The sequence below is a fragment of the Apiospora hydei genome (genome assembly GCF_038363865.1).
Source record: "Apiospora hydei strain CBS 114990 chromosome Unknown utg000004l_segment0_segment0, whole genome shotgun sequence".
Lineage (NCBI taxonomy): Eukaryota > Fungi > Ascomycota > Sordariomycetes > Amphisphaeriales > Apiosporaceae > Apiospora > Apiospora hydei.
Window position 1 is genome coordinate 4469669 of NW_027117363.1, and position 26067 is coordinate 4495735.

At 54.0% G+C, this 26067-nt stretch overlaps 8 protein-coding genes across 8 annotated transcripts; 3 read left to right on the forward strand and 5 right to left on the reverse strand.

Moving 5' to 3' along the window:
• Positions 1 to 1385: 1385 nt before the first annotated feature.
• PG997_003941 (uncharacterized protein) lies at positions 1386 to 2044 on the forward strand (the record flags this gene model as incomplete). Its single annotated transcript, XM_066808256.1, has 3 exons — positions 1386 to 1487; positions 1630 to 1895; positions 1978 to 2044. 3 exons carry the CDS (start codon positions 1386 to 1388, stop codon positions 2042 to 2044), a joined length of 435 nt encoding a protein of 144 aa, XP_066671874.1.
• Positions 2045 to 2608: 564 nt separating this feature from the next.
• On the reverse strand, positions 2609 to 4380 carry PG997_003942 (uncharacterized protein; the record flags this gene model as incomplete). Its single annotated transcript, XM_066808257.1, has 5 exons — positions 2609 to 3583; positions 3639 to 3801; positions 3856 to 4061; positions 4136 to 4180; positions 4240 to 4380. 5 exons carry the CDS (start codon positions 4378 to 4380, stop codon positions 2609 to 2611), a joined length of 1530 nt encoding a protein of 509 aa, XP_066671875.1.
• Positions 4381 to 8621: 4241 nt separating this feature from the next.
• PG997_003943 (uncharacterized protein) lies at positions 8622 to 10947 on the forward strand (the record flags this gene model as incomplete). Its single annotated transcript, XM_066808258.1, has 3 exons — positions 8622 to 8646; positions 8740 to 9421; positions 9588 to 10947. The coding sequence occupies 3 exons, from the start codon at positions 8622 to 8624 to the stop codon at positions 10945 to 10947; spliced, it is 2067 nt and encodes a 688-aa protein (XP_066671876.1).
• A 406-nt stretch (positions 10948 to 11353) lies between these two features.
• On the reverse strand, positions 11354 to 12620 carry PG997_003944 (uncharacterized protein; the record flags this gene model as incomplete). The annotated part of the gene is made up of 2 exons (XM_066808259.1): positions 11354 to 11972; positions 12187 to 12620. 2 exons carry the CDS (start codon positions 12618 to 12620, stop codon positions 11354 to 11356), a joined length of 1053 nt encoding a protein of 350 aa, XP_066671877.1.
• Positions 12621 to 13474: 854 nt separating this feature from the next.
• On the reverse strand, positions 13475 to 14362 carry PG997_003945 (uncharacterized protein; the record flags this gene model as incomplete). Its single annotated transcript, XM_066808260.1, has 2 exons — positions 13475 to 14005; positions 14129 to 14362. 2 exons carry the CDS (start codon positions 14360 to 14362, stop codon positions 13475 to 13477), a joined length of 765 nt encoding a protein of 254 aa, XP_066671878.1.
• Positions 14363 to 16073: 1711 nt separating this feature from the next.
• On the forward strand, positions 16074 to 17594 carry PG997_003946 (oxalate decarboxylase family bicupin; the record flags this gene model as incomplete). Its single annotated transcript, XM_066808261.1, has 3 exons — positions 16074 to 16725; positions 16761 to 16850; positions 16903 to 17594. 3 exons carry the CDS (start codon positions 16074 to 16076, stop codon positions 17592 to 17594), a joined length of 1434 nt encoding a protein of 477 aa, XP_066671879.1.
• A 533-nt stretch (positions 17595 to 18127) lies between these two features.
• On the reverse strand, positions 18128 to 20502 carry PG997_003947 (sulfate permease; the record flags this gene model as incomplete). The annotated part of the gene is made up of 8 exons (XM_066808262.1): positions 18128 to 18229; positions 18304 to 18450; positions 18522 to 19066; positions 19104 to 19684; positions 19739 to 19803; positions 19847 to 20088; positions 20194 to 20308; positions 20350 to 20502. 8 exons carry the CDS (start codon positions 20500 to 20502, stop codon positions 18128 to 18130), a joined length of 1950 nt encoding a protein of 649 aa, XP_066671880.1.
• A 2635-nt stretch (positions 20503 to 23137) lies between these two features.
• On the reverse strand, positions 23138 to 24991 carry PG997_003948 (Cytochrome P450; the record flags this gene model as incomplete). The annotated part of the gene is made up of 6 exons (XM_066808263.1): positions 23138 to 23546; positions 23615 to 23696; positions 23764 to 23901; positions 23960 to 24176; positions 24232 to 24548; positions 24616 to 24991. 6 exons carry the CDS (start codon positions 24989 to 24991, stop codon positions 23138 to 23140), a joined length of 1539 nt encoding a protein of 512 aa, XP_066671881.1.
• Between the last annotated feature and the right edge of the window lie 1076 nt (positions 24992 to 26067).

Sequence of the window (26067 nt, forward strand, 5' to 3'; positions counted from 1 at the left end):
AAGAACATCGCATCATGCCATTGGCCCGAAATCGTGGTTTGCCAACTTGGTAGTGCTACTCTTCCTACCAGGCCGTATATATTAACTGCATATTCATATCGTATGCCCACATCGAATCCTCGACCTGACCCAAGGTATCCATCCATCCATTATCACCGCTCTGATGTAGGTGCCCACGCCGTTTGGGTGACTGCATTGCGATCCTAGTAACATGGAGGTAAGTAAGGCGCTGATCAGTTAACAACAAACGACAAGCATTGACTCATGGCCGTATCGGGGAGTCGGTAATTGCCACCTGAGCTCAACCTTCCTCGAGGTCGTACAAACCTGTCTCGAGGACAGAGTCGAGTTTCGGTACGCAGATTGACAACGACGCAGGGCCAAACGCGGTCTGGCCTCCCCTGATCCAGATCAATCTAGATTGAAGGAGGGTATTCTCACTCAGTCGCTCGCCCGACACCATGCCCTTGCTGCTCTTGCTGCTCTTGCTGCTCTCTCATCGGACCATTTGCGAGGAATGGCGCTTCCCTTCCATGCACGACGAGGCTCAAGGGAAGCCTCCTTACTTCGTACCCCCTGCTCGTGACATGATTTTCTATGTTTCAGACCCCAATGCGATCAGGAGCACGTTTAGACAAGCCACCGTCGCAAGCCGATATTGTTGTTACATAGCCTTATACTTGATTAACGTGCTCATATGGCGGACAATTCCCACATATTTATAAATATCGAAAATTCCACGAGGGCATTAGAGACCCGGAGAACCTCGCCAGCCTGTCGTATGGAGTTGCCAGCGATAGAACCAAAGCACGCAGCCCCGACTAAAGCGATGCACGTCGAGTCTCCAAAATTCTCAGAGTAACTGAAACTGTACACGAGATTCAAATCTATCGATCAGTACAACTCGGCTGCCTTGCCGTATAATGATCCTGTCGGTGGGTACTATCAGGTCTCATGCAGATGGCACATATGAAGGCATCTCGACAATGAGTACACGAGATGTTCGCGGAAAGAAAACGAACATATTTCTAGCGACGACCACCCTGATGGCTATGATGATGTAAACGATCCTGGATAGGGATTACTGGGTAGAGACTAGAGACCTAGCAGTTTTGAGTCTGTTGTACCCGCCAGTTAGCTTGCGAAGGTCCATCTCAATATACGATTGGATTGATCCCACAGCGCAAAACATCTCGCCGGCGCAACTATCAGCTATCATGAAATCCTCTCGAAAAGAGGCTCAAGTGTGACATATACCCCCTCTTCTCGGATACACATAAGTTCAAATCCTCTGGCATTCCAAGTTGGATATTCTTTCCTCTACTCATCATCATCAACCATCTTCCACCTCTCCTACACACACCATCGCCGGTACACTCACCACCATGCACTTCCTTCGTCTTCTCGCCTTCCAGGCCCTTGGGGCTTCCGCATTCACCTCCTTGGTCCCAGACCTCGCCGAGACTAAGGCCGCCGCTGAAACAGAGGTAAGAATGCACCCCTCCCCTGCTACTAACCCCCTCTCTCCCACAGCCGTAAGAGCTATACGGCGCGAGAAGTGCTTGTGAGCCAACGGGGGTATGCCATTTGGAGATGTGCGTGGCTGATCTTTCTTGGACACAACCCAAGCCCATCGACAGTGCCTTCTTCCACGACGCCAGCATGGCTCTGGCGACCCAGCTCACCCAGAACTTCACGCGGATACCTAGTGCCGCCGACGCCCCGGGCTCGCTCAGAATCCCAAACGACGAAAAGCTCGACCCCAGAGTCTATTGCCCTCTGGCTTGCAGCGTGCTTCAGATCTTCATTGTGGGATGGCTTGAAGCACTGAAACTGAACAATACGATTCCGCCGGAGATCCCCTCCGAACAGCTTGCAGAGGAGTCCTTGATACCGTAAGTTCCACCGACTGTCTCCGTCTTTCCTTTTACTCTCCCCGCGGACGGATTATTGGTACTGACCGCAATGATTGAATAGATGTATCGGGAATTGCGAAGACGCACGCCAGAAGGGGGCGCAACCAGAGAAGCCACAGCAACAGTGAGGCACGCAGGGGAATCAGCGGAAAGGAAAGTGGCCTATGGTACTTATGGCCAGCGGAGTCGTTGGTTATATATTTTATACTCAACCTTGGGCGTAATTGTTGTTTAATAGAGCCCACATTACAAGATCATTCAACAAACAATATTATCACCAGCTTTGAAGTCATCCCTTCCCTCATTTGCTAGAGTTTTGACGGAACAAACGTCTTCGCCCATGGTCGGCGTCTAATGTGACATTGTGAAAAGTCCCGGGCATTACTATTGATGCAAGATACATACTTAGTACACAATTCACCACGCTGAAGAATGACGACATTAAGCAAATATATAGCTCAAACGAATCTGTCTATGAGGTTGTCCGCCGTTCTCTGCATCGCGCATTTGTAGCAAACTAGTGGCCTTGCCAGGTCTAAAGATGTAAGGGCAACGGTGCCTCTCTGTAGAGGACATCTTAGATCTTGCTCCTCATGAAACCAAAAATGGGCATGCAACAATTCGACGTCCAACTAACTTCTCACGGCCGATCTTACCCGAATCTCCGAACCCTTCCACGCCCGAAACGCAGCTCAAAGCGTGTAGATGAAATCGGGGCGGCGGTCGCCGAGTAGATCGATTTCCTGCTCCGTCTTTCCTTCCATCAGGTAATCGCGCTTTCCCTCTCGACGCTTCCTATTCTCGATGCGCAATAATGTCGTCATGAGAAGACTACCGCCGAAAAGGAACACGACCATGTAGGCAAGGATCACTGCATGACCTTCCACATACCGAGGTTGGTGAAAGTAGATGTTGGAACTGACGATCCCGTTGAGATTGCCCCATCCAATCACGAAACCGAGCACGACACCTCGCTTATAGACACCCTCTATATTGTTCGCCATCCAGCTGATGGTATTGGAGATGCATGGGTAGATGCCAAGCGCCCCTAGGAAAGTGCCTGCGTATTTGACGGCGGCGTTGTTGGAACCGACCATCATAGCAAACCCAGCAATGCCGATGGCACTAACAGCAATGTTGCATAGACCACGCTGGCGCGTGCGGTCGGCGACGAACCCAATGATGACGGTGAGGATAGCGGCGGCCACGTAGGGAGGGACACTCATGAGTTGAGCGCGGACAACGTCCTCCCCGTCAGCACCGCTCCAGCCAAGTTCGGAAACGATTGTGGGCAAGAAGAGCGAGAACGCATACAAGGGCATATCGCAACCCATATATATCGCCATTCCAAGCCACATCTTCCAGTCCTTGATCCCATCCCACAAGTACGAGGATTTCCAGTCCTCGTGCTGGGCTGAAGCCTGCTGGTCCAGCTTAAGTCGTCGAACCACACGAGCACGATCCTCGTCCCCGAGAAACTTAGCATCGTCGGGGAAGTCGTGAACCATCCAGAAGGAGGCAACACCAAAGCAAACGGTAAGGAGACCTTCGAGAATGAAGATCCACTCCCAGCCCTTCTTGCCACCGATGCCATCCATCCTCTCAATGGCAGCGGCGAGAAGGCCACCAAAGGAGCCAGAGATGGCGGCGGCAGAAAAGAAGATTGCCTACAGAGATAAGTGAGAAGACTGGCCCTATGACATATGTGCTAGAGTAACTCACGGCTCGAACACCAAACTCCGACCGCTTGTACCAGCAGGACAGGTAGTAGTTGACTCCAGGGAAGAGACCAGCTTCTGTTAATCCAAGGAACCAGCGGGCAGCCATGAGGCCAGACCAGTTGTAGACGAACCCCATACCCAGCATCGAACAGCCCCACAGGACCCTAGACCCAGGATTGTCAGCATAGCACCATAAGAGACCAACAGCAGCTGCTTACATGATGATGGGTATGAAAATGGAAGGACGGAGCTTCTTGAGGAGGACATTGGTAAGCGGCTCAAACACCGAGTAAGACACGAAAAAGATGGTCAACGTTGCGTTGTAGGAGGGCGTAGTGAGGTTGAGATCCGTGGACAGGCCCGCGATTTTGGCGTTGCCTATGTTTGTTCGATCTAGAAACGCCAACAGATACAAGACACAAAGCTGTGGAGTCCATGTCAGTCTCCGACCGTGATCCAATGGTATATCACAGATTGTGCCGTTGTTCCCATACTTACCCAGGGGATGAGAATCCAGTCTAGGCGCCAGACCAGAGCGCGGTCCTGGTATTCTTGTCAGTCAACTTGTCAGGAGGACTCAAGCGCAGTCACGAGGTTCTCACTATCTTTGCCCTTTCTTCAGGCGACAGGTGCGCGTCTGGGTCATAGAGTGATCCATGGTTGTATCCGCCGACTTCTGGTGAAGCATCACTCTCGTGGCGGGAGGAGACTGCCTTCCCTTCGCTCTTTTCGAGGTCACTCATCTTATGGATGTTGAGCCAATGTGTAAAGCGTGCCCCAGAAGAACAATTGTCGAATGGTCTTGATCCCAGTCGAAGCCAAGGCGCGCAGTGACAAAAGCCCGCAAAGGTTCTCGTAACCAGAATTGAATGTCTCCCGCCAGATCCACCGCGGCGTGCCGAAAGTTAAACTTGGGAGAGGATGGATTGCAAGTCCAATGCGGGTATGCAGTGGGTGTTGAACTGTGTGCTTATATGTAACCCCTATGTGGGTTTACGTATACAAATATATGAGAAGGGCCGCTTTACAGAATTGTGAAGAGGGCGTGGCGAAAATGAACAATGAAGAAGAAAATGGTAGGGTCAAGATACAGGTGTAGAGTTGGTGGAAGGAAGTCCCACGACCGGCTGTAGGGTAGATATTTGACCAGTCAGGCAGGGCGGGATCTGGGAGAGAAATGAGTGATCGACATCTGAAATATGGACGATGAATGAAGGGAGAGAGTCCAGGTTATTTTCTTATCCTGGACATGGACTTGGACTTGGACTTGGACTTGGACATGGGGGAGGGGGTGTGTGTGTGTGGTGCTCAAGGCGGAAGGAGCTAAGTACCTCACTTTTTCTGCATACCTTCCAATACTTACCACATCAATCAATCGGCACATCCATTGCATCTGGCGCCAGGGGACACACGCCACACACCATGAAATGGCTGGTCACAGCCTGCCTACTTGCAACAATCAGGAACCTTCACATCAATCATCCATGTCGTACTTATTCAGTTGATGTGCATTGCATTTGTCAAGGTACTTCGTCTCGGTAGTTCCGTCCCGCCATGAGGACTGTTGGGGAGCTACGGATGTTTGAGCCTTGCTTATGAATGCGGAATCGATATCTTCTCTACCTACTCCAGCTCTTAGCCAGGTTCGATACTCTAGTCGAGCTTCAACAACGAGGGGAGTGGCATTCATCGAACCTCTTATTGCGTGTATATCCGTCCTGCCAATCATAGTAATTCGTTAGGCGAGCCCTGTCTCCTGCACAGGCAAAGAGAGTCGGAACCTACGATTCGGTGTGGCCGTCCCGCCATCGCTGTCGGTTCTACATGGCGTCGGCTCAGACGCCGTTGTTTGGTGGCAGTTGTTCGTAGGCAGGTACGTGTCCCGTCTGTTTTCCCCATCACCAAGCATTATCGTGTACTTGTAGATCACCCCGTGGGATAGCCTTAGCTTGAGGCATGGTTCTTGGCGCGGCAAGCTTTAGACAAGCCGGGCGACTGGAGATCGTAGCAGTGCGGGGGCTAGGCTACGGCTCCCGGGTCAGGTAGGACCCTCAGGTAGTACTCCTACTGACACTGTATCCAAACTAAGTAGGTAGCCTGCCGAGAGGTGTGAATTATGAAGTCATCTTCAACTTATACTAAGCCCCCTCTTGCAACTCCAGCGAATTCCCTTTGCTCGATATGTGCAATATCCCACCCTCTCCGCACCCATGCCATGATTGCAGCAGAGACTGTCACATGGGTGTGGTATCCCAAGAATGTGCGTAAAATGGCCGAAGGCTGTGCTTGTGCTCCCCCAAGCTCAGGGTACAAAACGCAAGCATTGCACTCGAAGGCGTACAATTTGCGTGTTGTGTTATATTCAAAGTTATACGTAGGCCGGTAAATAACAACTAGGGCAGCCAATTCGCCTGGAGATCGGCCGGCTAGTTTTCGCTAAAGTACAGATAGATTCCTTGATGAGAATGATACATTGACGGCCATCCAAAACTTTGCTTGCTCTTGCGGCCGAAGCATCGCTCTCAAGACATTGAGGTCTTTCCATGGCCTGAATCCGATGCCCCCTACATAAACCCGTCGGCAAGGCTCTGTCGTACGAGGCAACAGCCAGGTCCGCGGTGGCCGTCTAGGCAGGTATGTAGTCTTGGTCATACAGATCGCTGCAGTGCTGCACAGGCAACCTGCCAAGTAAACAACAATCACCAGATACTTGCGGAATCACGTCGGCCTGGCGAGAGACTCAGACGAATCACACCCGAGGTAGTATCTTGCAAGCAACTAAGAGAAAAGCCCCTCGGAAGCAGCACGGCATGGGCAAACGCCATACATTTAGACCGAGCCGTCGAGTATTCCCGGAGCAAAGCTAAGCAGGGGGCCCAGTTATGATCCCCGTCGTCCACCATTCTACCCCGCGCGGGACCATTTACAGTACTGTACTAGTATGCTAGTAGTACTAGGTACGCACGCTATCAGACAGGAGCTTGAGGGCTGCTGGAGGGAAGCGCGGAACTTACGACTCGGCAGTCAGTGCCAGTATCGCGATTTCAAATCACTCGTGCCACTCGAGTCGATGCAATGCTATATCGAATCGAGAATGACTGAAGCTAGTGCGGAGTCTCCGGACGCCGTCATCGCCCTATTATCCACAACCGATGCTGCTGCCCGTCCATCCTGGTGCCCTGAAGGGGCCTGCCCAATTGCAACCTTATTAGGAGGGACTGGTGGGGACCGCATCTCGTAAGAACTGGATGCTCTGGCAGGTGTTCGTTCTTGAAGATGCCCTATCCCAGCGATTTCTTCTCCGGCCCCCCACCACCTCCCAAAAAGATATTCGAACGAGGTCTATGTAAACGCCCCTGAGCCAGCGCCCACGAGCCCCCAGGCTGGTGACACTCAATTCCACGCGACGAAGGTGACTCGAACCACTTTCTCGGCGCGTGGTTTTTCGTAGCACAGCCGGGGTTAAGGCATCCCATCTGACTCACCCTGGCTCGCCGTAATCTGATTTATGAGATCAGGCAAGACAAAACCGTACCGCTGTGCGGCTCGTAGGGACTTACCGGCCTGGCTAGCTCCCGTACGGAGATGCATTGCATGGAGAACTGTTGGGGCTGTTCGCGATTACGAGTAGCCCCCGGAAACAATCTACCGCACCCTACACGACGGCGATGCGACGCAACGATACCGTGAGTTCCAGGGGTTGGTCAAGCTGCGTTGTATATCCATTAGCATCTCACCCTGGCCCCCTTTAGATATAGTTTTATAGGAATAGCCACGAAGGGTTCGGGTGGCCACATGGTCGCTGCAGTTATGTCACGGTTGCAGGCTTTAGGCTGTTGGTTTTGTGAAAGCTGAAAGGCTTACGCCCGCCGGAGCTGTACGAGCCAGAAGAAGAAGAAGAAGAAGAAGAAGAAAAAGAAAAACCAGATGGACGGGCGGTCGCTTCAGCAAGAGACGGTGTTGTGGATGGTAATATCTGCATGGAAGCTGAGGAATGCGTAGAAGGCTTGGCAAGAAGCAGGGATGCTTCAGAGACATGTGGTGAGAGGCAGGAACCTCGACCAACAAAACCCAGTCCATGAGCCGGGTTGCACTTGATGACAAGCTGGCTCCGGCTCTGCTACCGGCCGGCACGGGTCTTTGAGTCTTTCGAAATGGAGCTTCGTGACCAGCAGTCTTTCTGGCTCTGTCTGGTCCAGTTTAGGACGTACGTGGGTCGGTGGCAGATTGGCGAGGATGTCTCGGCTATTGCCACTAGCAACGAGGCAAACCGCTTCAAGATGAAGTACGAGGTCAAGAGGATTATAGTGCTTTGAGACAAATATCCCAGCCATGGCGGGCGACCAGGAAAGGGACGGAGCCCATGGGTCAGCCACATGGAGGCATGGGAGATGCCGGTCGCAAGAGCTGGTCAATGTTCATCTGTGCCGGGCCCGATTCCGAACATCGCGTCTGTCAAACTACGGGTGCGGAAGTTGTTCCATGCGCATCTTGACTGTACAACAAAATGGATCTGAGTTGCGCAATAGTCCATGCTGGTGAGAAGCGGGCCTCTCAACACGTATCAACAAATGGCGAGCGTTATAGCTAAATGACGCTGACGTCCGATTGCTTATGAAGCATCAAATCTAGAATGTGAAGACAGAGCCCACAAGATCTCATCTCACCTAGACAGACAGAGGAACAACACTTTTCCACGTGGCAAGCATATACCACTGTTTCAAGTTGCTGCGTACATCCGGGCTTTTCAAAACGCCTACCTAGGTACCATTGAATTGATCAACAATTTGTAGTCGCCAAGAACTGTAACCCTTGGCTTGGGGTTTAGGTAGATCTCTCTTTAGCGCAGACCGCCTCCCCACCCAGCCAGCCCGTCGTTGGAATTGGTTCAGCGCTCGCCAAAGATCTGTTGTGGAGCAAACTCCGAGCCTCTTCTCCCGCCTGTCCACGCTCCTCTTTTGTGCGCTTTCGGCAACCCTGAACCATGACAAAAACCGTCTGCATCGTTGGTAAGCCGGTTCCTTAGCCACTTCTTCCCTGCTTGTATATCCCATACTCGCGATCGCAATACGCCAATACACCCCGACTCACTCAGACCTCAGGCGCCGGACCTTCGGGCTTGGTTGCAGCCAAAGCACTGCTGCACGATGTGGCTCCAGCAACCTTCAAGGTCACCATCTATGATGCGCAGCCACGGATCGGCGGACTATGGCCACTGACCAAGGACGATGCCGCCGGCTTAGTCCATCCGCTGATGGTGGCCAACCAGAGCAAGCACACGGTGCAGTTCAGCGACCTCGCATGGGACGACAATGTCCCGCAGATGCCAAGGGCATGGCAGGTAGGACAGTACCTCAAACGTTACGCAGAAAGGTACGGAGGTGCAGACGTGAGGCTGGGCCACAAGGTCGTCCGGACCGAGTTGCAGCAGGATGGCGCCTGGAAGGTTGAGACCGAGTCGGAGGAGGGGCCGCAATCTCACACCTTCGACCATCTGCTTGTCACGACCGGCTTCTTCGGCAAGCCGATCTGGCCCGACTACTTGCCGAAGGAAGCTGAGGTTCCCATACTACACAGCAGCAAGTATCGGGATTTGAAGGACCTTCTGGCCAAAGGGAACCAAAAGGGGCACAAGATTCTAATCGTTGGGGGCAGATGTCAGGCATCGAGATCGCCGGCACCATCGCCACTCACCTTTCCTCCGCGGTGCATGGCCCTGGGGAAAAGCCTTTCGAGAACCCGGAGAAGTATTCGATCCAGCACATTGCTCAGCGACCTTCTTGGGTATTCCCATTATTCACTTCCGCCAAGGTAAGGCCCATGCCCACACCGACCAACATAGTGTGTTTCTAAGTATTTTTTCCAAAGCCTGCTGCTGCTGCACCCCTTTTCTACCCTGCGATCTTCCGTCTTACAACTTAGCGAATCGGCCTCAACCCTTGATCAACAGCTCCGGACATATCAGCGTGGACTCGGCCAAGACATTCAACTCGATTTTCCAATCAGTTCTTGGGACCGACCAGGGCGAATTCTCTCCCAACATCAAGATTGGCGATGACCTCATAGAACAACAGCCATTTTTGGCAATGAGCAGTCACTACGCCGACTTTGTCAGATCTGGTTTGATATCTGTCAGCCAAGGTAAAGTGTCGTCCCTATCTGGGAACACGGCTGTGCTCTTGCCCTCAACTGAGAAGATTGAGGATATAGCCGCTGTTGTCCTTGCGACTGGCTTTGATCCTTGCCCATCCCTAGACTTCCTCCCATCGGAAGTTCTAGAAACAATCTCATATGCCCCCTCGCACCCCAGCCTCCCAGCTGCTCTCGCTTTTCACGGGACACATCACCCTTCTCTCTCCACTCTCGGCTTCGTTGGTTTCTACCGTTCACCTTATTGGGGCGTGATGGAAATGCAAGCTCGATTCATCGCCCGTCTTTGGGCGACATCAGAACCCTCTCAAGCGTGGAAAGAGGCGCTTGAATGTGATAATTCCATTCAAAATGTAATGAATCTTCGCTCAGACCCACGACTGGCACAGTTTCCGATGGGTGACTACGCGTTCCTGATGCAAGAATTTGCGAAAGCCCTGGAGATGAAGATCTCGACGCCTAAGGAGACACCGCCCTTAGCAAATGGGAAGAGCATGGATATTCTCACCCCTGCTCGGTATGTGTCTGAGGGAGCAGCCCAGTCACAGATTGCTGAGGTAGAGAAGAACCTAGCGTGCACGCACGAAACCGCTCTAGGTGGCTTGACTAAGGCCAAGTTCGTCGCCCAGGCCGTCTTTAGGTCATTACTGGGGGAGTGGAAACTGGAACGCGATCTGGTGTCGAAGCTGCCATCCCACCCAAGTGGGCGCTTTGTTGGAACAGCCAAATTCATTCTGCGACAAGGCACGGCGGACGGCCGCAATGCCGCGGACCAAGACGATCTGGGCATGGAATACTTGTACATTGAAGACGGCGACTTCATGGCAAGCAACGGGATGAAATTCCGAGCCACACGGCGCTACGTCTGGAGATACGACGAAACCCGGGATGTGCTTAGCGTCTGGTTCGCCAAGGCGGACGACAACATGCGAGCCGACTATCTGTTCCACGATATCGAGTTCATTGTCCCGGATGCCGATGATGAGGCAGCGCAGACCAAGGGATGGCAAGCTAAGGCGAGCCATCTGTGCATTGAGGATCTCTACAATGTGAAGTACGAATTCAAGTTCCAGGCTGTCAACCTGAAGGAATGGAGAATTGGGTACTCGGTCAACGGCCCCAAGAAGGATTATACTATTTCTGGGGTATATAGACGATAGATAAGACGTGTGTTGTTTCCCTATATACTGCATATCCATCGCTCACCCAACCCCCTTTCCGATAAGGGGGTCCGTGGTGTTTTCTTGTCAAGGTACATATACATATATCTATATAGGTTACGCAATTCACCTTGGAATATTTTGCCGCCAAGAAGGCAATCATAAATAGATAAATTACCATAGGATCATCTTGCGCTCTCAACTTTGCCTAAAGCAGTGTATGCAGTACATTTGTTTCTGATTAGGGCAGCAGCCGAAGCCGAGCTAGCTATCCATGTAATGTCCACTGGTGTATATGATACCTGTTGGACACAAGTAACAGCCTAGGCTTTCCCGAGTCTAGAACTGGCTTGACGCGTGACACTGTGAAGTTACTCTGGGCCAATCCCCCATGTCAAATAAGCATTTAGATGCGGACCGGGACAGAATCCCTCTTGACCAGGGCGTGCCCCTGAAGGACAAGCGAGTTCTTGCACTTGCGCCGCTGAACGAAGTCGGCCAGGTTGCGTATGGTGCAAGCCCCAATCTCCGACAGCGCCTCGTCGGTGAAGAAGGCCTGGTGCCCGCAGACGAGCACGTTGTGGAAGGTGGTCAGGCGCATGAGCTCGTCGTCGTCGATGATCTCGCCCGAGTGGTCCTTGTAGAAGAGGGCGCCCTCGCCGTCGTAGACGTCGAGCGCCAGGCCGCCCAGGTGCTTCGACTTGAGCGCGGCGATGACGGCCTTGGTGTGGATGAGGCCCCCGCGCGACGTGTTGACGAGCATGGCGCGCGGCTTCATCTTGGCCAGCGAGTCGCGGTTGATGATGTGCTTGGAACTGTCCGTCAGCGGGCAGTGCAGGCTCACGATGTCGCTCTGCGCGAGCAAGTCGTCCAGGTCCGTGTAGGTCCCGCCGCACTTTTTGAACTCGTCGTTCTCGAAGGGGTCGTAGGCGATTACTTTGCAGCCGAACCCCGCCATGATCCGCCCCAGCGCAACGCCGATCTTGCCCGTCCCAACTAGACCCACGGTCTTTCCATGCAGGTTCCTAGAGTATGCATGCAATTTTAGTAATGAGTTCTTAGGTTCAGTATGCAAGGACAGGCACGAGGCTGTGGTTGTGTTCGCATATCCAATATGTCTCCTGTTTTTTATTACCATTAAGGGGTATCTCAGGGGTTGATGGGCCAATGTAGTCACATGATTCGTGTACCAGGGAAGAACCCCCAAGTTTTGAGGTTTAGATGTTAACTTTTACATACCTGCCAAGCAGACCGTCCAGATTGAAGTTGGCCTCGCGTACGCGGTTGTAGGCGCGGTGGGTGTTGCGGTTGAGAGTCTGAATCAGGGCGACGGCGAACTCGGCGACGGCCTCGGGCGAGTACGAGGGCACGTTGGCGACGAAGAAATCCAGACGCTTGGCGGCCTCGAGGTCGACATGGTTGTAGCCGGCGCATCGCAGCAGGATGGCCTTGACGCCGTACTGCGCGAGCGCCTCGAGCACGGGGGCGTCGACGGCGTCGTTGACGAAGACGCAGACGGCCTGGGCGCCGCGGGCCAGCTCCACCGTCTCGAGCGAGAGCGGGAAGTCGTGGTAGATGACCTCGATGCCGGCCTCCGGGGCGAGCTCCGCCGCGTGCTCGGTGGTGAGGTAGAGCTTGTCGTAGGGCTTGGCGCTGAAGACGGCGAGCTTCATGGTGGTTTTGGATTTGCTTCTTGAGTAACGGTTACGTGATTAAAGGTAGGAGATTTGCTAACGAGTTCCACCAGCTTGGGATCTTTTACACATAGGCTGACGATAGCCGGAGAGAGCGAAGCTTGGCGGCGTACGGTGAGCAGCAGGCCGGAAGAGCGGGGCAAGTAGCATGTACAAGGAATACATATCACATCCTTACGTAGGACAAGACATGACAAGAGGGTGCAGGCTGCCGAATTGCATATACGAAAAGGCTGGTGCTACCTTGGCAAACAGGCAAACATGCAAAGATCCAACGATTTCGAGCAAGCCCCATCGGAACACATGGAAGGAGCACACGCACCTGAATCACTTGCACATACTCAGTAGAGTGAGCAAGGGGTGATTATGCCAGGATCGTTTCCTTATCTAAACATACCAATTCTAAGTATACATGATTATACGCTATGACCTAGGTAGCATCACTAGCATTGGAAGAGTGGAACATAAGGCTAATAATAATATGGTGGTAAAGTCCATTCGGACTATTATTAATTATAGGCCCAAATCGACCATCTGAGGCTTCAGCTGTAAATCGTGGGGTTGTTCTAGGCCTGAATCACCCGCTGAGCCATCCCGCTGGGTTGCAGTGGCCCAAACCCCACAGCGCTGCATGATGACGGCGATCTCTTCCATTTCCAAGCTACATCTTGCACGTGGTTATCTTTAGTTGATCGATTGTATTATATGTAATGGTATTTTACACAGTTTTAAACGTATACCATAGCTCAGACAGGCGGACTTGCTCATCCAAAAACACCCGCACCGCGCTATCTGCCCCCGCTGGCATCACAGGTTTTGGTCATGCCGAACCTTCATTGATCGGCAGCCGGCCAAAGAAACCAGGTGATGGCAGCAAGGAGCTTCAGTCCAGCTGCAATCCACAGAACCCCAACAATACCAACATCATTTCGAGACAATAAACCGCCCATGACAGCACCAGAGAGGAGCAGGAGGGCCGCCCCCACGCGTCGGTTCCTCTCCGGGTTGTGAAATGCGAACAGTTGCGTGTCCGAGAACAGATCGCAGTAGATGCTGGTCAGTACGACGCTCGTAAGCGAGTTGTACTTGAGCGCCCGGCTGGTGACGGCTTGGCCGCAGCTCTGGAAGGCGACGAGGGCCATGGGGACGAGGACGTTCCAGCTGATGCTGTCCCTTTCGTCGGCAGCAGCGGGCGCCAACGTCATGACGCTGGCGGCGGCGACGATGAAGGCCATCTGGAGCAAGAACGAAGTGCACAATACCCAGCGCCGGCAGGGCGAGAAGCGCCGGTGGAAGCGACTGAAGCAAAAGGATCCCACGCAAAACGAGATCAGCGAGACCCCCGACTTGACCCAACGCTTCGACTCATTAGGGGGCAGCTAATCCAAGGCCGATGTACACTGTGTTTCCTAAACGAAGCATTGATTAGCACGTATGTTTTCCATCGTGCCCGGGCTGCAATGAGAGGCACCTGTTTGCATGGAGACGAAGGATCCCCAGGTCGATATGGCCGCACTGTCTAGCAGGCCAGTGATGCTGTAGCACACCAGCAGCACCACATCTGCCCAATCGCGATGGACGTCTACGGTCAGCTTCTCGCGCCATATCGAGGTTTTTGCCGAATTCCTGCTGCCCAGCAAAGGGTGCTCCTCGTCGGCGTTGCGGCGAGCAGCCGATCTGGAGTGGCTCCTCAAGGAACCGTAGGCGCTGGAGGATGCCATGACGTAGTACGTAGGGGTTATGCAGGTAAGATTTACCCAGATAAAGTGTACGGTGACAAGAGAAGCGAAAGCCAACCGCGTTAACGATTACAGGTGAGAAGGTATTTCTCGAGGGGGGTGCTCAAGTAAGTAGATTGGCCCAGAGCAGACTACCGGCCTCGATAGGGACTGACTCGCATCGATCTGACGTATGCTGGCAGAACGATTACATACCTAGAGGTTCGAGCTTTTTCAAGTTCGTCTAATCTAAAACCAGATCGCGGACTGGCAGACTGGGGCTGGCATCGGGAATTGGATGCCGGGTATTGACCGTTCTTGCCGTTCTAGTTGTTCTAGCGCTGCGAGCGATGGGCAAGACGGGGCAGTGGGTAGCAGCACCCCTAGCAGCCTGGGCTTCACTTGTTTCAGTTGGCCAGGGCTGACATTTCAGCTTTTGTTCAGCTGCTACCGACTGTCTTTATGTGCCTAATGTAATTTGAAGCCCGGTGAGAGACGCGACAGAAGGTCCGAGAATCTGTTCCCGGTGTTCTTACCATTGGAACATAGTACCAGTAAATGCCACACTGGGTAAGTATGCTAAGTTGAAGGATGGGATCTCGCCTAATATTTTGTCTTTTCACAGGCCGCCCACTGCGAGGCGCAAAACTACTGACACTCGGCCCATCTGTCGGCGACAATTGGCCTGCAGCAGTCGGTGCATCTTTGTGGCTGAAGCATATCGTGCAATACCTATCTCGTACGAGAGTCAAACCTTCATCGCCTGTAAAGTAAAAGGAAAGATCGAATGTGTGCATTGCAGCCGGTGCTCATTGGAAAGTACATCATAGCTAGCTGCAAGCTTGTGCTCACTCACTTACGGTGTGTATGATGCGGCCAAGTGATGCACCAAGACCGATGTTGGCGGTGGTAGCATACATACATAAGAAGTATGTAGTTGAAGGCTAGAAACGCCTTCGGCCAAACTTCAGCTCATATATCTTTTCGCAGCAATCCGGGGGCGACTAGTAACTATGTACATGTACTGCTAGTGGCATCTGGTCTTCTGGCGCCATTCCGGAGATATCACAACGTGACACGACTCTTTCCCGGATCGAACTTGGAAGACGGCAAGAAACTAGGCGCGTAGTGTGCCAAGGTTCCAACACGCGGCCTCCGGTTACCACGGCCGTGGAAGACCCCGTCGCGGCTAACCCGGCATGGCGAGAGACTGCTCTCTTCACAGTTTATTGCGTTGCGCCTACACGTGTGATATGGGGCCTCCCAAGATCTCTTGTCATGGTTGCCAGGATCCCAGTCCCGAGAAGACCAACCGACAGCAGAAGCTCTACCCAGTCGACCGTTCGGTTGCTACTGTAACACCCACGCGGAGATGTTTCAGCACCCAACATAGCATGCGGCCTGCTAGTAGGAGGTGGCCTTTTGCCTTTTGGTCGGCATGCAAGTCATGACGAGACTTTGTGTGATCCCTGTCTGCATCCCCACTCAAGCTCCAAGCACGAGTGATCGCATACGTCAACAAGAAGTTGCAGACTTGCAGTTGCGCTCGCCCATTGACTGTCGTCGTACTTCATATGTAAAGTAGGCTTTAAACCCACCAGGGAACCTTACCGTAAGCCCCGGCTTGTTTCTCTCTTGTCTGCATTCTCTAGGTACTTCTCAGTGGGCTGGGACCTTGCCAGCATACCTACACACCCAATACCCGATCACCACCATGCAGCTTGCAAGCTCCTTTTTAGTCCTCGGCGCGGCACTGAGCGAACTTGGGCTCGCTGTCTCGGTTCAGGACAGCCCGCGCCAACGGCTGCTCGATGGCCATCCGCTGCCTGCAAACTTCGGAAAGAACAAGTCTCCTCATACCCCCGGCTTCAGGGACCCTCTTGATAAAGCAGTCGACTCGGTCGGCGATAAGCTGGATCCCCTTCCCTACCATACTGGCCTCGGCGCGTCCGTGCTGGGCCCCTGGAACTGGGAGCGATCCCGGCAGGGTCCGGATATGGTGCGCCCGCCATCCACCGACCACGGCAGTATGAACAACATGCGCTGGAGTTTTGCCGATTCTCACGTGAGGATTGAGGTAAAGTTCATCTCACGAGTCGCGAAGCGGCTTGGCCCCCCTACTCATTCACCCACCGCTAACGCATTGCTGCAGGAAGGGGGCTGGACGCGACAGACCACTGTCCGCGAGCTTGGCTCCAGTGTAGAACTGGCTGCGGTGAACATGTGCCTGGATCAAGGAGTCGTTAGGGAACTACATTGGCACAAGGAGGCAGAATGGGCTTATGTCTTGGACGGAGAAGTCCGTGTCACGGCCATCGACTATGAAGGTGGTAACTTCATGGATGACTTGAAAAAGGCGACCTCTGGTATTTCCCCAGCGGTGTTCCTCACTCACTTCAAGGCTTGAGTCCCAATGGTACCGAGTTTCTTCTCATCTTTGACGATGGGAGTTTCTCGGAGGAGTCTACGTTCATTCTGAGCGACTGGCTTGGTACGTAATCCCAGGTATACCCAGCACATGCGGATAGCTGACGTTGCCATAGCCCACACTCCCAAGTCGGTCATCGCCAAGAACTTCGACTTGGCACCAGAGATCTTCGCCCATATTCCAGAGAGTGAAAAGCACAACTTCCAAGGTACCAATCCCGGCTCTATTAATGAGGAGCGACCGACAGGCAAGGGGGTGAAGAAGTCCAAGTACAACTTCACCCATCGCATGCTGGACCAGGAGCCTAAGAAGACGAGCGGCGGAGAAGTGCGCATAACCGACTCCAACAACTTCGAGGTTTCCAAGACAGTGGCCGCCGCCCATGTCACTATCCAGCCTGGTGCTATCCGAGAAATGCACTGGCACCCCAACGCCGACGAGTGGTCTTTCTTTATTAAGGGTCGCGCCCGCATCACCATCTTCGCCGCCGAAGGCACTGCCCGCACTTTCGACTACGTGCCAGGCGACGTTGGCATCGTGCCTCGCAACAACGGCCACTTTGTCGAGAACATCGGAGACGAGCCCGTGGAGATGCTCGAGGTCTTCCGCGCTGACGAGTTCCGCGACTTCTCCCTGTTCCAGTGGATGGGCGAGACGCCCAAGAAGTTGGTCGTCGATCACCTGTTCAAGGACGACCCCGAGAATGGCGAGATCTTCTGGAAGAAGGTCCAAAGCGCAGAGAAGGACGAAGTCACTCAACCCGATGTAGACCTTGAGGAGGCACAGATCAGGGTTGATGAGCTGTAGGAAGGGTCGTATCACGGAAAATCAAGATGGAACACGATGGCGAAAGGTTTTAAATGCCTGCTAATCACTTCTTGTATCTAACCTGGGCAGACAGTTTCGTTGTACAATAAGAAGGTGTTTGGAAAGTCGAGATCTGGCAGGTAGACAAGCCCCTGAATTGACCAATGTTGCGCCAATTGCTGACAAGGATTAACCAACACCCGCGTCTCTCGCCTTGGCCTGCGCCGAAAGGTGGAAAAGGCACCTGCGCCTTGGAATATTCATTCCAGGAACTCAATTCTCGTGGGGTACATCGAATAAAGACCCCTTCCTATGCAGCTAACTTATAACCGAGACATGGAAAGAGTGGATGTTGAGATTCCTCAACAGCAGACCTAATACAGATTGCAAATAGCACGAACCTCATGGCAAAGTAAATAAGTAATCACATTGAAACATTCCCTGAATACCTAGAATCCGATATAGATGAACGCCAGGGTGCAAAGGGAAAGCTAGCCCACTTGTGTCATGCCAGCATGATTTCCCCAACCGTCTCAAACCTTCTCCGAAACGACGGCCTCGAGCACGTTGCCCCGTCGGCCCTGCACGGCATACTCCAAGTTCGGGTAGGCCACATCGGTGTCCAGCACGTCGGTCTCGGCCCCCAGCGCCCGTCGTTCGGGTCGAGGTCCGCGAGCGGCCACTCGGCGCGGGCGAAGCGCTCGCGCACCGCGGGGGACATGCCGACGACGCGGAACTGCACCCGCGGCCCGCAGTGGCCGCGGATGTCCTCCTTGAGCTCCCCGAGCGCCAGCACCGCGGTCACGTCGACGAAGGACATCATGGTCAAGTCCAAGACCACGACGGCGAGGGGTTCCTCCCGGACCGCCGCGGACCCCCGCCGCCGCGCGCCTTGCGTAGTCGCTGGATCCGCTGCGCCGTCGCGACGCTCCAGGACCGCTCGCTGTCCGACGCGGCGGCGGCGGGCGCGGCCGCGTCGTAGACGAGCTGCACGGCTTCGAGGGCGGTGCCCTTGCCGCGCTGCGCGTTGGGGAAGAAGAGCGCGTCGGTGAAGCGGATGATGATGGTGTCGTTCGGGATCTTCAGGGCCGCGCCCGTGGCTGTGGCGGTCGGGGCGAAGTTGTAGCTGAAGTCTGTCACTGCGTCGTTCGGTTTTTCGGTGGAGTGGGAGGAGAACGCCGCGGCCCGGTAGGAGGAGGAGGAGGGTGGAGAGAACTCGTCGTCGACCTTGCTGTCATCTAGTTGCACCAGAGGCTTGACGAAGGCGGAGCGGAGAAGTGTGTAGATGACGGACCACGCCACGGCGACGCCGATGCCGATTTCGGCCGAGACGAAGACGGTCATCCAGAAGGAGAGCATCGATGCCACAAAGTCGGCGAAGGAGACTCGCCAGTAACGGTAGAAGAGCGAGACGGGGCCGAACAGATGCACGACGGCCATGATCTGGAAGTTTTGCGTGTTAGACGGTGTACCTTGCAGTATTTAATAAGGGTCAGGCATGTAACTTACAATAATTGCAGAAAGGCGTGGCCTTGGGCAACCAAAAGAGCGCCGGCGAAAGGACGTAGATGGTCAGGAGAATGAAGCCGGCCGTAACCATGCCGTTGAGCGGGCTCTTGACGCGGCACTCGGAGTTGACCGCTGTGCGGGACATGGCACCGCTAATCGGCATCACGCTGAAGAAACTGTTGATGACGTTGGTGAAACCGAGATAGTTGAGCTCCTGGGTCTGGTCGATCGAGTAGCCATTGCGTCGCCCAAAGGCTTTGCCCACGGCCAAGTGCTCCAACGCGCACGCCACCAGCGGAGCAAAGGCCCGGGAAGCGACTTTCAGGAGCAGCTCGATATCGTGGGACTTCGGGGCCGCGATCCCCTGAGTCTTGACCTTGGTGATGGACCAGAGAGGCTTCGCGCCACGGTCCTTGTTGACGAAGAAGCTGACGAGGGTAAAGAGGACCATGACGAAGACGGCGCGGCTGGACGCGACGTACTTGATGACGAAGTTCTTCTTGCCCCAGGTCTTGCCCATCTTTTCGAGCGCGAGGAGGATCGCGACGGTTCCGAAGCCGATGGCGCATGTGGGACCGTCCCTATACGCACACAAAAAAAAGGCTATGTCAGCTACTTTCGAAACCCGAAAATACGGAGGGAAGACGAAACTGAGCAGGTAGGAGAACTTACCACTTAGGGAGCCGCTGCAGCACTTATCCTATGATGCTGAATATGCCGTCAGGGGTATCGCTGAGACCAACCAGGCTTCCAAGTTGGCCAAAGCCAATGGTCAGGGAGGTCGCAGATATGAAGCCTGTGAGCACAGGGACCGAGACGAATTCCAACAGGAAGCCCAGACCAAAGAGGCCCAGCACCAGGTTGTACACCCCGACCATGAACGCGACGGCGCTGGCAATGGCCGTGGGGCTGTACTCGGCCGACAGATCGTGGACAATCTCAGAAGTCAAAAGGCCCAAGACAGAGGTCGGGCCGGATGAGAGGTCTATATCACGCATCGTCAGAGCCGCTCGTAATATGTGTTACGTCGTAACAACCATATGAGACGAATGAACACACCTTTTGACGTTCCCATCAGGACGGCCATGACGGCGGGGGATCCAGCCGGAATACAGCCCATTCTCGATCGGTATTGTGGCGATCTTGGCATAGGCGAGGCCTTGGGGAATCAGCAGCACGCCGATCGTCAGACCGGCCATGAAGTCCTGTATCAGCCAGGAGGGTGGTAGCGCGGGAGCCATTGCACGATGGGGAACTTGTCGAGAAGGTATTGCCCGGCCGCGCTGGGGAGCTTGGGGGCGCCGACGACGACGAAGCTCTTGACTCTGTTGGTGGTCGTGTCGGTTCGGACGACGTCTTTCGCCCATTCTACCTTCTCTCTCATGTCCAGTCTCGCCATGGTGCCTGCCTGGTGTGTTGTCACGGAATTTAGGGAAAGGGGGAAGAAGCGCACAAGTCCAAGCACTGCTGACTCAGGATGGCGATGCGTCTCTGGTCGAGGCAGTGGCATGTCTTGATTCCTTCCCGATGGGAGACCCGAGTCCTGCCACTGCTTCCATGGCCGAGTCAGACGTTCGTTGGTAGAAAGGCTATGTTTGGTGTGCGTTTAGTCTATATCGAGACTGAGCCACGATGCACAGGGATCGGGCAAAGCTGGTGGCCTGTTCGGTTAGCCGACATCATCGGAAGGGTGACTTTTCTGCTTCTAACATGCAAATGTTTCCAATAAAACCCATGATGGCCGACTGGTCCTTGTTTCCATTGATTATGAGGGTTATGTTGGCCAATGATAAGTGTGTTGCATTGGGCAGGCTGGCTGACAGTGCAAGGTGACTGCATCTGGATAGGGGTATGCTGGCTCTGATCTGCCAGGCTCTACCCTTCTCTACACCGGAAGGGCCAGTGGGAAAGCCCAAGAGCGCCAGATTAATTCTGACAGCCATCCATCACATATATGCGCGAGGGTTGGCCCTCACGATCTTTGGTATGCATGCAACCAACTAGGTGGAGTGGAGGAGGGGCCGTAGACGCGGATCCGGGGATAACCGGCATCCCAAGCCTTACGCCCCATGACGGGGACAGCGATAATACCTCGTAGTTGAATGCGAGGATACCCTGCATGGCCTACAGGCCGCTTGCGGAACCCAGAGATATCCGGTAATACTAGCGGGGGCCCCGTGAAAGACTCCGGGGTTGATCCCGGGGGTCGAGCGAGAGAAAAAGGGGGGGGCGCAGGCAGGCAACGGGAAGGGAGGCACCAAACACGGACCAATCCAACTTGATTCAACAGAGAGAACAACTGTCACATCAATGACAAGTGCAGTTCGACCATCAGTGTAAATGGGGGCTATTTGGTCAATTTTAGAAGCACACTTGCCTTGAGGGCTAAACCCATCAGACGCCAAGAAATGCGCGAGTAACAACCACAATCACACCACACCTCACCACAGATGCTAAAAATTCTCTATTCCAATAGCAACAACGGATGATGGCATCGATCGCCACAGGTGTATGTACAAGAATACACCCCTTCCCAGCCGTCATGGCATGGTCATCGAGCCCGTGGGCGGAGGGAGCGAGCATGGCGACGGCGATCATATTGGCTGCGCATCGGAGATATACCCGTTTTCGTCCGTTCATGGGATAATAAGCTTCTCCTACCCGCGGCCCCGGTCATTGTGGCTTTTTCCTGTTCCGTTTCATGCACTAAGCGGTTGCGGGAAGTTACGGTGCTAAAAGGAGACCGCCTTCACTCGCCTCGTTTCAACCCACACAGGCCCTGGGGCGAGAGGCTATAGAGGCTATATTACTGCCGCGGCATGCAATAGCGTTTAGAGTTTGCTGATGACAGATGTCGGATAAGGGCTATCGGTATACATCATCATATTATAAACGTCCCTTTTTAAGGTTAAACCATGGGTAATTGACAGAGTTCATAGCCACTATACAGATAGATGGGCTATACCGATCCAGAGTATAGCATCTCAACCCCCAGAGCATACTAAACAAGCAGAATACAAGGCAAGGCAACGGAAATTGTCGAAAAACGATGGCATTCCCCGACCTCACAATACACCAGCCACTATGGATCTACGATGAGTGTGGGTTGCCAAGAGAAGCTTGTCCTCGTCGTTACCGGAGGACCCTCCGTCTTGGCTCGTGAAGCCCAGGTCCTTGGCATGCTAGTTTCACCGCCCACCTGGTGAAACGAGACCGATTGGACCTCCTTGATTTGCGATTTATACAAACGTTTCCACACGCACGCTGTGCTCGGCACCAGGTCTATGCACACTGGGGTAGGTGGAGCTGCCGACTGCCCACTTAAGTAAGAAGGATATAAGATGGCCTCCACTGTTCCGTAGCGCTCTTCCTATCCGCTGTCTCTTGTGCGGCTCTGGCTACAAACAACGTCTCATACCAAGGCAAGGAAGCCCTCGGTCCCATGAGTGAGTTGATATAAATATCAGCGAATGGGAGGAAGGACCTCCTCGATGGGGAACAGGATCGCAAACCAGGCACTACTTCATAGTTTCATCATGAGGAGCCTGTAGGCAGGAATGCTCTTTGTTTATTGTTTCCAGGTCGCGGCATATTAGAGATCGAGTCGGTCTTGAGACTGGGAGAGAACGGAATCACGAAAAGCATTGATCCGAATAGAAGCAGTATTGACTATAAATAATCAGGATTGAGACGAAACAAGCAAGGAAAAATACTCAAAACGCTTCTACATACGAGGAAGACGACACTGGGCCCGTCTGCCCAACATTTGTGCCTTAGTCATGGGTGTTTGTTAGGGGAAACTAGAATCACAAGAACACCGAGTGGGCATGCTGAGGCAGTTTCGGGTACAATAATACATGATATGTGGTTTGTAATATGACATGGACACGAAATCTGTCCACCTCGAAAGCCCAGCTCAATTGTTTCTAATGCTCGCATCGATGAACAAGTTTCAACAAGTTCAACCCAGAGGTTCCCTCAGCCATCTGGAGCACACAAACAAAACAATCTGCAATACAGTAAACCCGCCAAATCTAAACCTTCAACTTGTCTCGAACCCCGGCATAGCCCGCGAGGACCTGGGCGGCGCGCTCGTCGCTCCGGGGGTTGATGTCCATGGGGAAGGGCAGGGGCTCGAGGATGACGTGGGCGTTGGTGGCCTCGCTGTCGAAGTCCATCTCCTCCCCCGTCGAGGGGCAGCGTTTCTTGCTCAGGTCGAAGGCCCACAGCGCCGCGGCGCCCGAGACAAACATCTCGTCGTCGACAATGTGCTGGCCCAGGCACGTCCGCCGGCCCCAGCCGAACGTGTGCATGCCTTTGCCTTCGCGGAAGTTCGGGTACCGGCTCAGCGGCTCCTGGTACGTCGGCCAGCCGGGCTCCAGGTACCGCTCCGGGTGGTAGTTCTCGGGGTCCGGGTACACCTCGGGGACGCGGTTCATGCTCCTGTAAGAAACGTGAGTATACTGTCTCTCTGCTGGGAGGGGAAAAAGGCGAAAGAGGGTGTAACGTACCATTCGCACGCAAGGACGATAGTGCCGGCAGCAATCTTCTCGCCCATATACTCGTCGTCTTTCTCGGCTTGGTGAGGGACCCCTGGTTCTTAAGTTAGCATCGGGATATGATAACAGGAGCAAGAAGAATAACGAAGGTACAAACATACCGAGGGGTACACCAGAGCGCCAGCGTAGCGTCTCCTTGAGGCAGGCTCTGACTGTCGGTAGGTTGGGCGAGTCAGCCGTCGTAGGCATCCGGTCGCCACAAACGCGGTCGATCTCTTCTTGAGCTTTCTTCTGCCATTCTATATGATGCCGTGGTCAGCAGTGGAACAGCAATTACCATATTCCTGCTCGTCATACCTGGATTCAGTGTCATGGCCATAAGGAAGAACTGCATCGGGCCACATATCGTGACGACGCCAACGAGGTTGTGGAAGCCCAACATGCAGCTCGCAAACTCCTCGTCCTTCTCGCTCTGCTCGAGGGTCGTATTTCCGCCCTTGTAGAGGTTGTCGAGGTAGCGGAACGACCATGTCTCCACGGGCAGGTTGCCGCTCAGGTAGCGCTGCTTGGCCAGCTTCAGCGAGTTCAGCCACCAGGCGCGCTGCTTATCCTCGCGGGCCCGTTCGAACTTCTTCCAGGGGTTCAGGGCCCACGGGATGGACCACAAAGGGGGTCATGGTGTTGACAATGGGGCCCGACACGGACATCTGGGTCAGGGTGCAGTCGGCGCTGTCGCCGTTCTCCTTGCCGATCGACGCATCGTCCCACGCGAGCCTGCTCATGATGCGGCCGCAGTGCTCGCGCGTGTTGGCGTGGAACTTGGCCGGGTCCAGCATCAATACCGCGAGGTACCTCTTTACCTCCTCCTCGATCACGCCGTGGAAGTGTGCCCGATGGAAGTCGGCCATGGCCGCGTGAATCCACTTGCGTTGCTTGGTCCATGTATCTGTGAGGGCATCGAGTGAGCTTTCAGTACGGCAAACAGATGTAGTCATGGGTGGTTCGTGACTCACCAGTGCGGTCCATCAAGGCGACGTATCCAGGCCCCGTCTTGTGGTCAAAGAGAGCCCGGATCTGAGGTCGGCCGGAGTAGATGTGCCCCCTCTTCACGAGTAGCTCCTGTGCAATGGTTTCGTCTGATACGATGATGAACTGCTGGCCGAGCATACTTGTGCGATAGATAGGTCCATATATGTCCGCCCACTCCTTGAACTTTTTCCACATGCTGAAGCGGTCCAGATCGTGCACGCGGCCTATCACTGGATACTGCTTTGGGCCTGGGATGGACCGCTTGGGGCCCTTCTTCCTCCATGATAATATCTGCTGTAACACCGAGAACAGCAGACTGGGGACAGCCAGGTAGAGGAGGAGAATCCTGACGCCTTCCATGTTTGGCTGGTTTGTGGCACAGGGCGCAATACTGGTGAGGGGCTTCAACTGGTAATTATCAGTTGGTTGTATGTGGAAAAGAAGCAGAGCTGGACCCGAGGAGCGAGGGGACAAGAGAGGTAGGGCATTTTAAGGAGGATGGTACCCAACTAGGCTGACTCGCTGCTATGTGATTGCCCCCAGGGCAGCAGCATAATCGGCCGGACTATGATTATGGGGACTCCACGGTCCCGTCGTTTTTGTTGTGGCTGGCGCTCCATAGCTTTGCATTCCATGTTGGGCACATTCGGCTGACACCATTCCCTTTTGTCCCCGTCCAAACAGGTAGGGAGTCCGGCGCTAGATATTGCTTCCAGAAGGGGGTGGATAATAGTTGACCATTACTTCCGCTGACCGGTTTATGCGGTTTAGTATAGGTACTCAGGATCATGTATCTCCTCTGCCGGGACCACCAGACCCCTCTTGTCAGATCTCCGCACCCTCCCCTCTCCTCCCCCTGTTACCAGTGACCGACTGACCTCATTGGTCCCTGCCACCAATGCCTCTCCTCCAGCTTGTGTGGTGTGGAACCCAGGCCAAGCTTGATCTTGCATGTCAAGCTGTAAGCACCAGCCCTGCCAGGGCAACGAACCTCCCTGCTGCGTCACTGTCTCAAATCAGGTCCCTTGATCTGCAGTCAATACTGCGACCAAATTCGGAGGATCTTCCACTGCTTCACAGTTAGCGCTTTGTTCTGTTTTTGCACCGTGTATATGCGGGGGTATGGTAAGTCACTTGGCCCGCCTTCAGCCCGCGTCGGCATCTTCACACCCACCCACAGACGGACACCAGGAAATCTGACGCGGGGACGTACATGATGGGGAGTTTCATGTTTATTCGTCAGTTGCCAGAGAGAAGAACCCATACGGCCTTGATAAAATGCCGGTGCTGATGTGGGGATGTCCGGTTTCGAGGTGCAGGGGGCTTTTCCACGGCTCCCCGGCGTCCACACTGGCCAGCCTCGATTCAATGGTTGGTCAGACTGGGGGCGGCAGCCTGTTAGTTATCGCTCTGCAGCTTAGTGCTACCGAAAATTC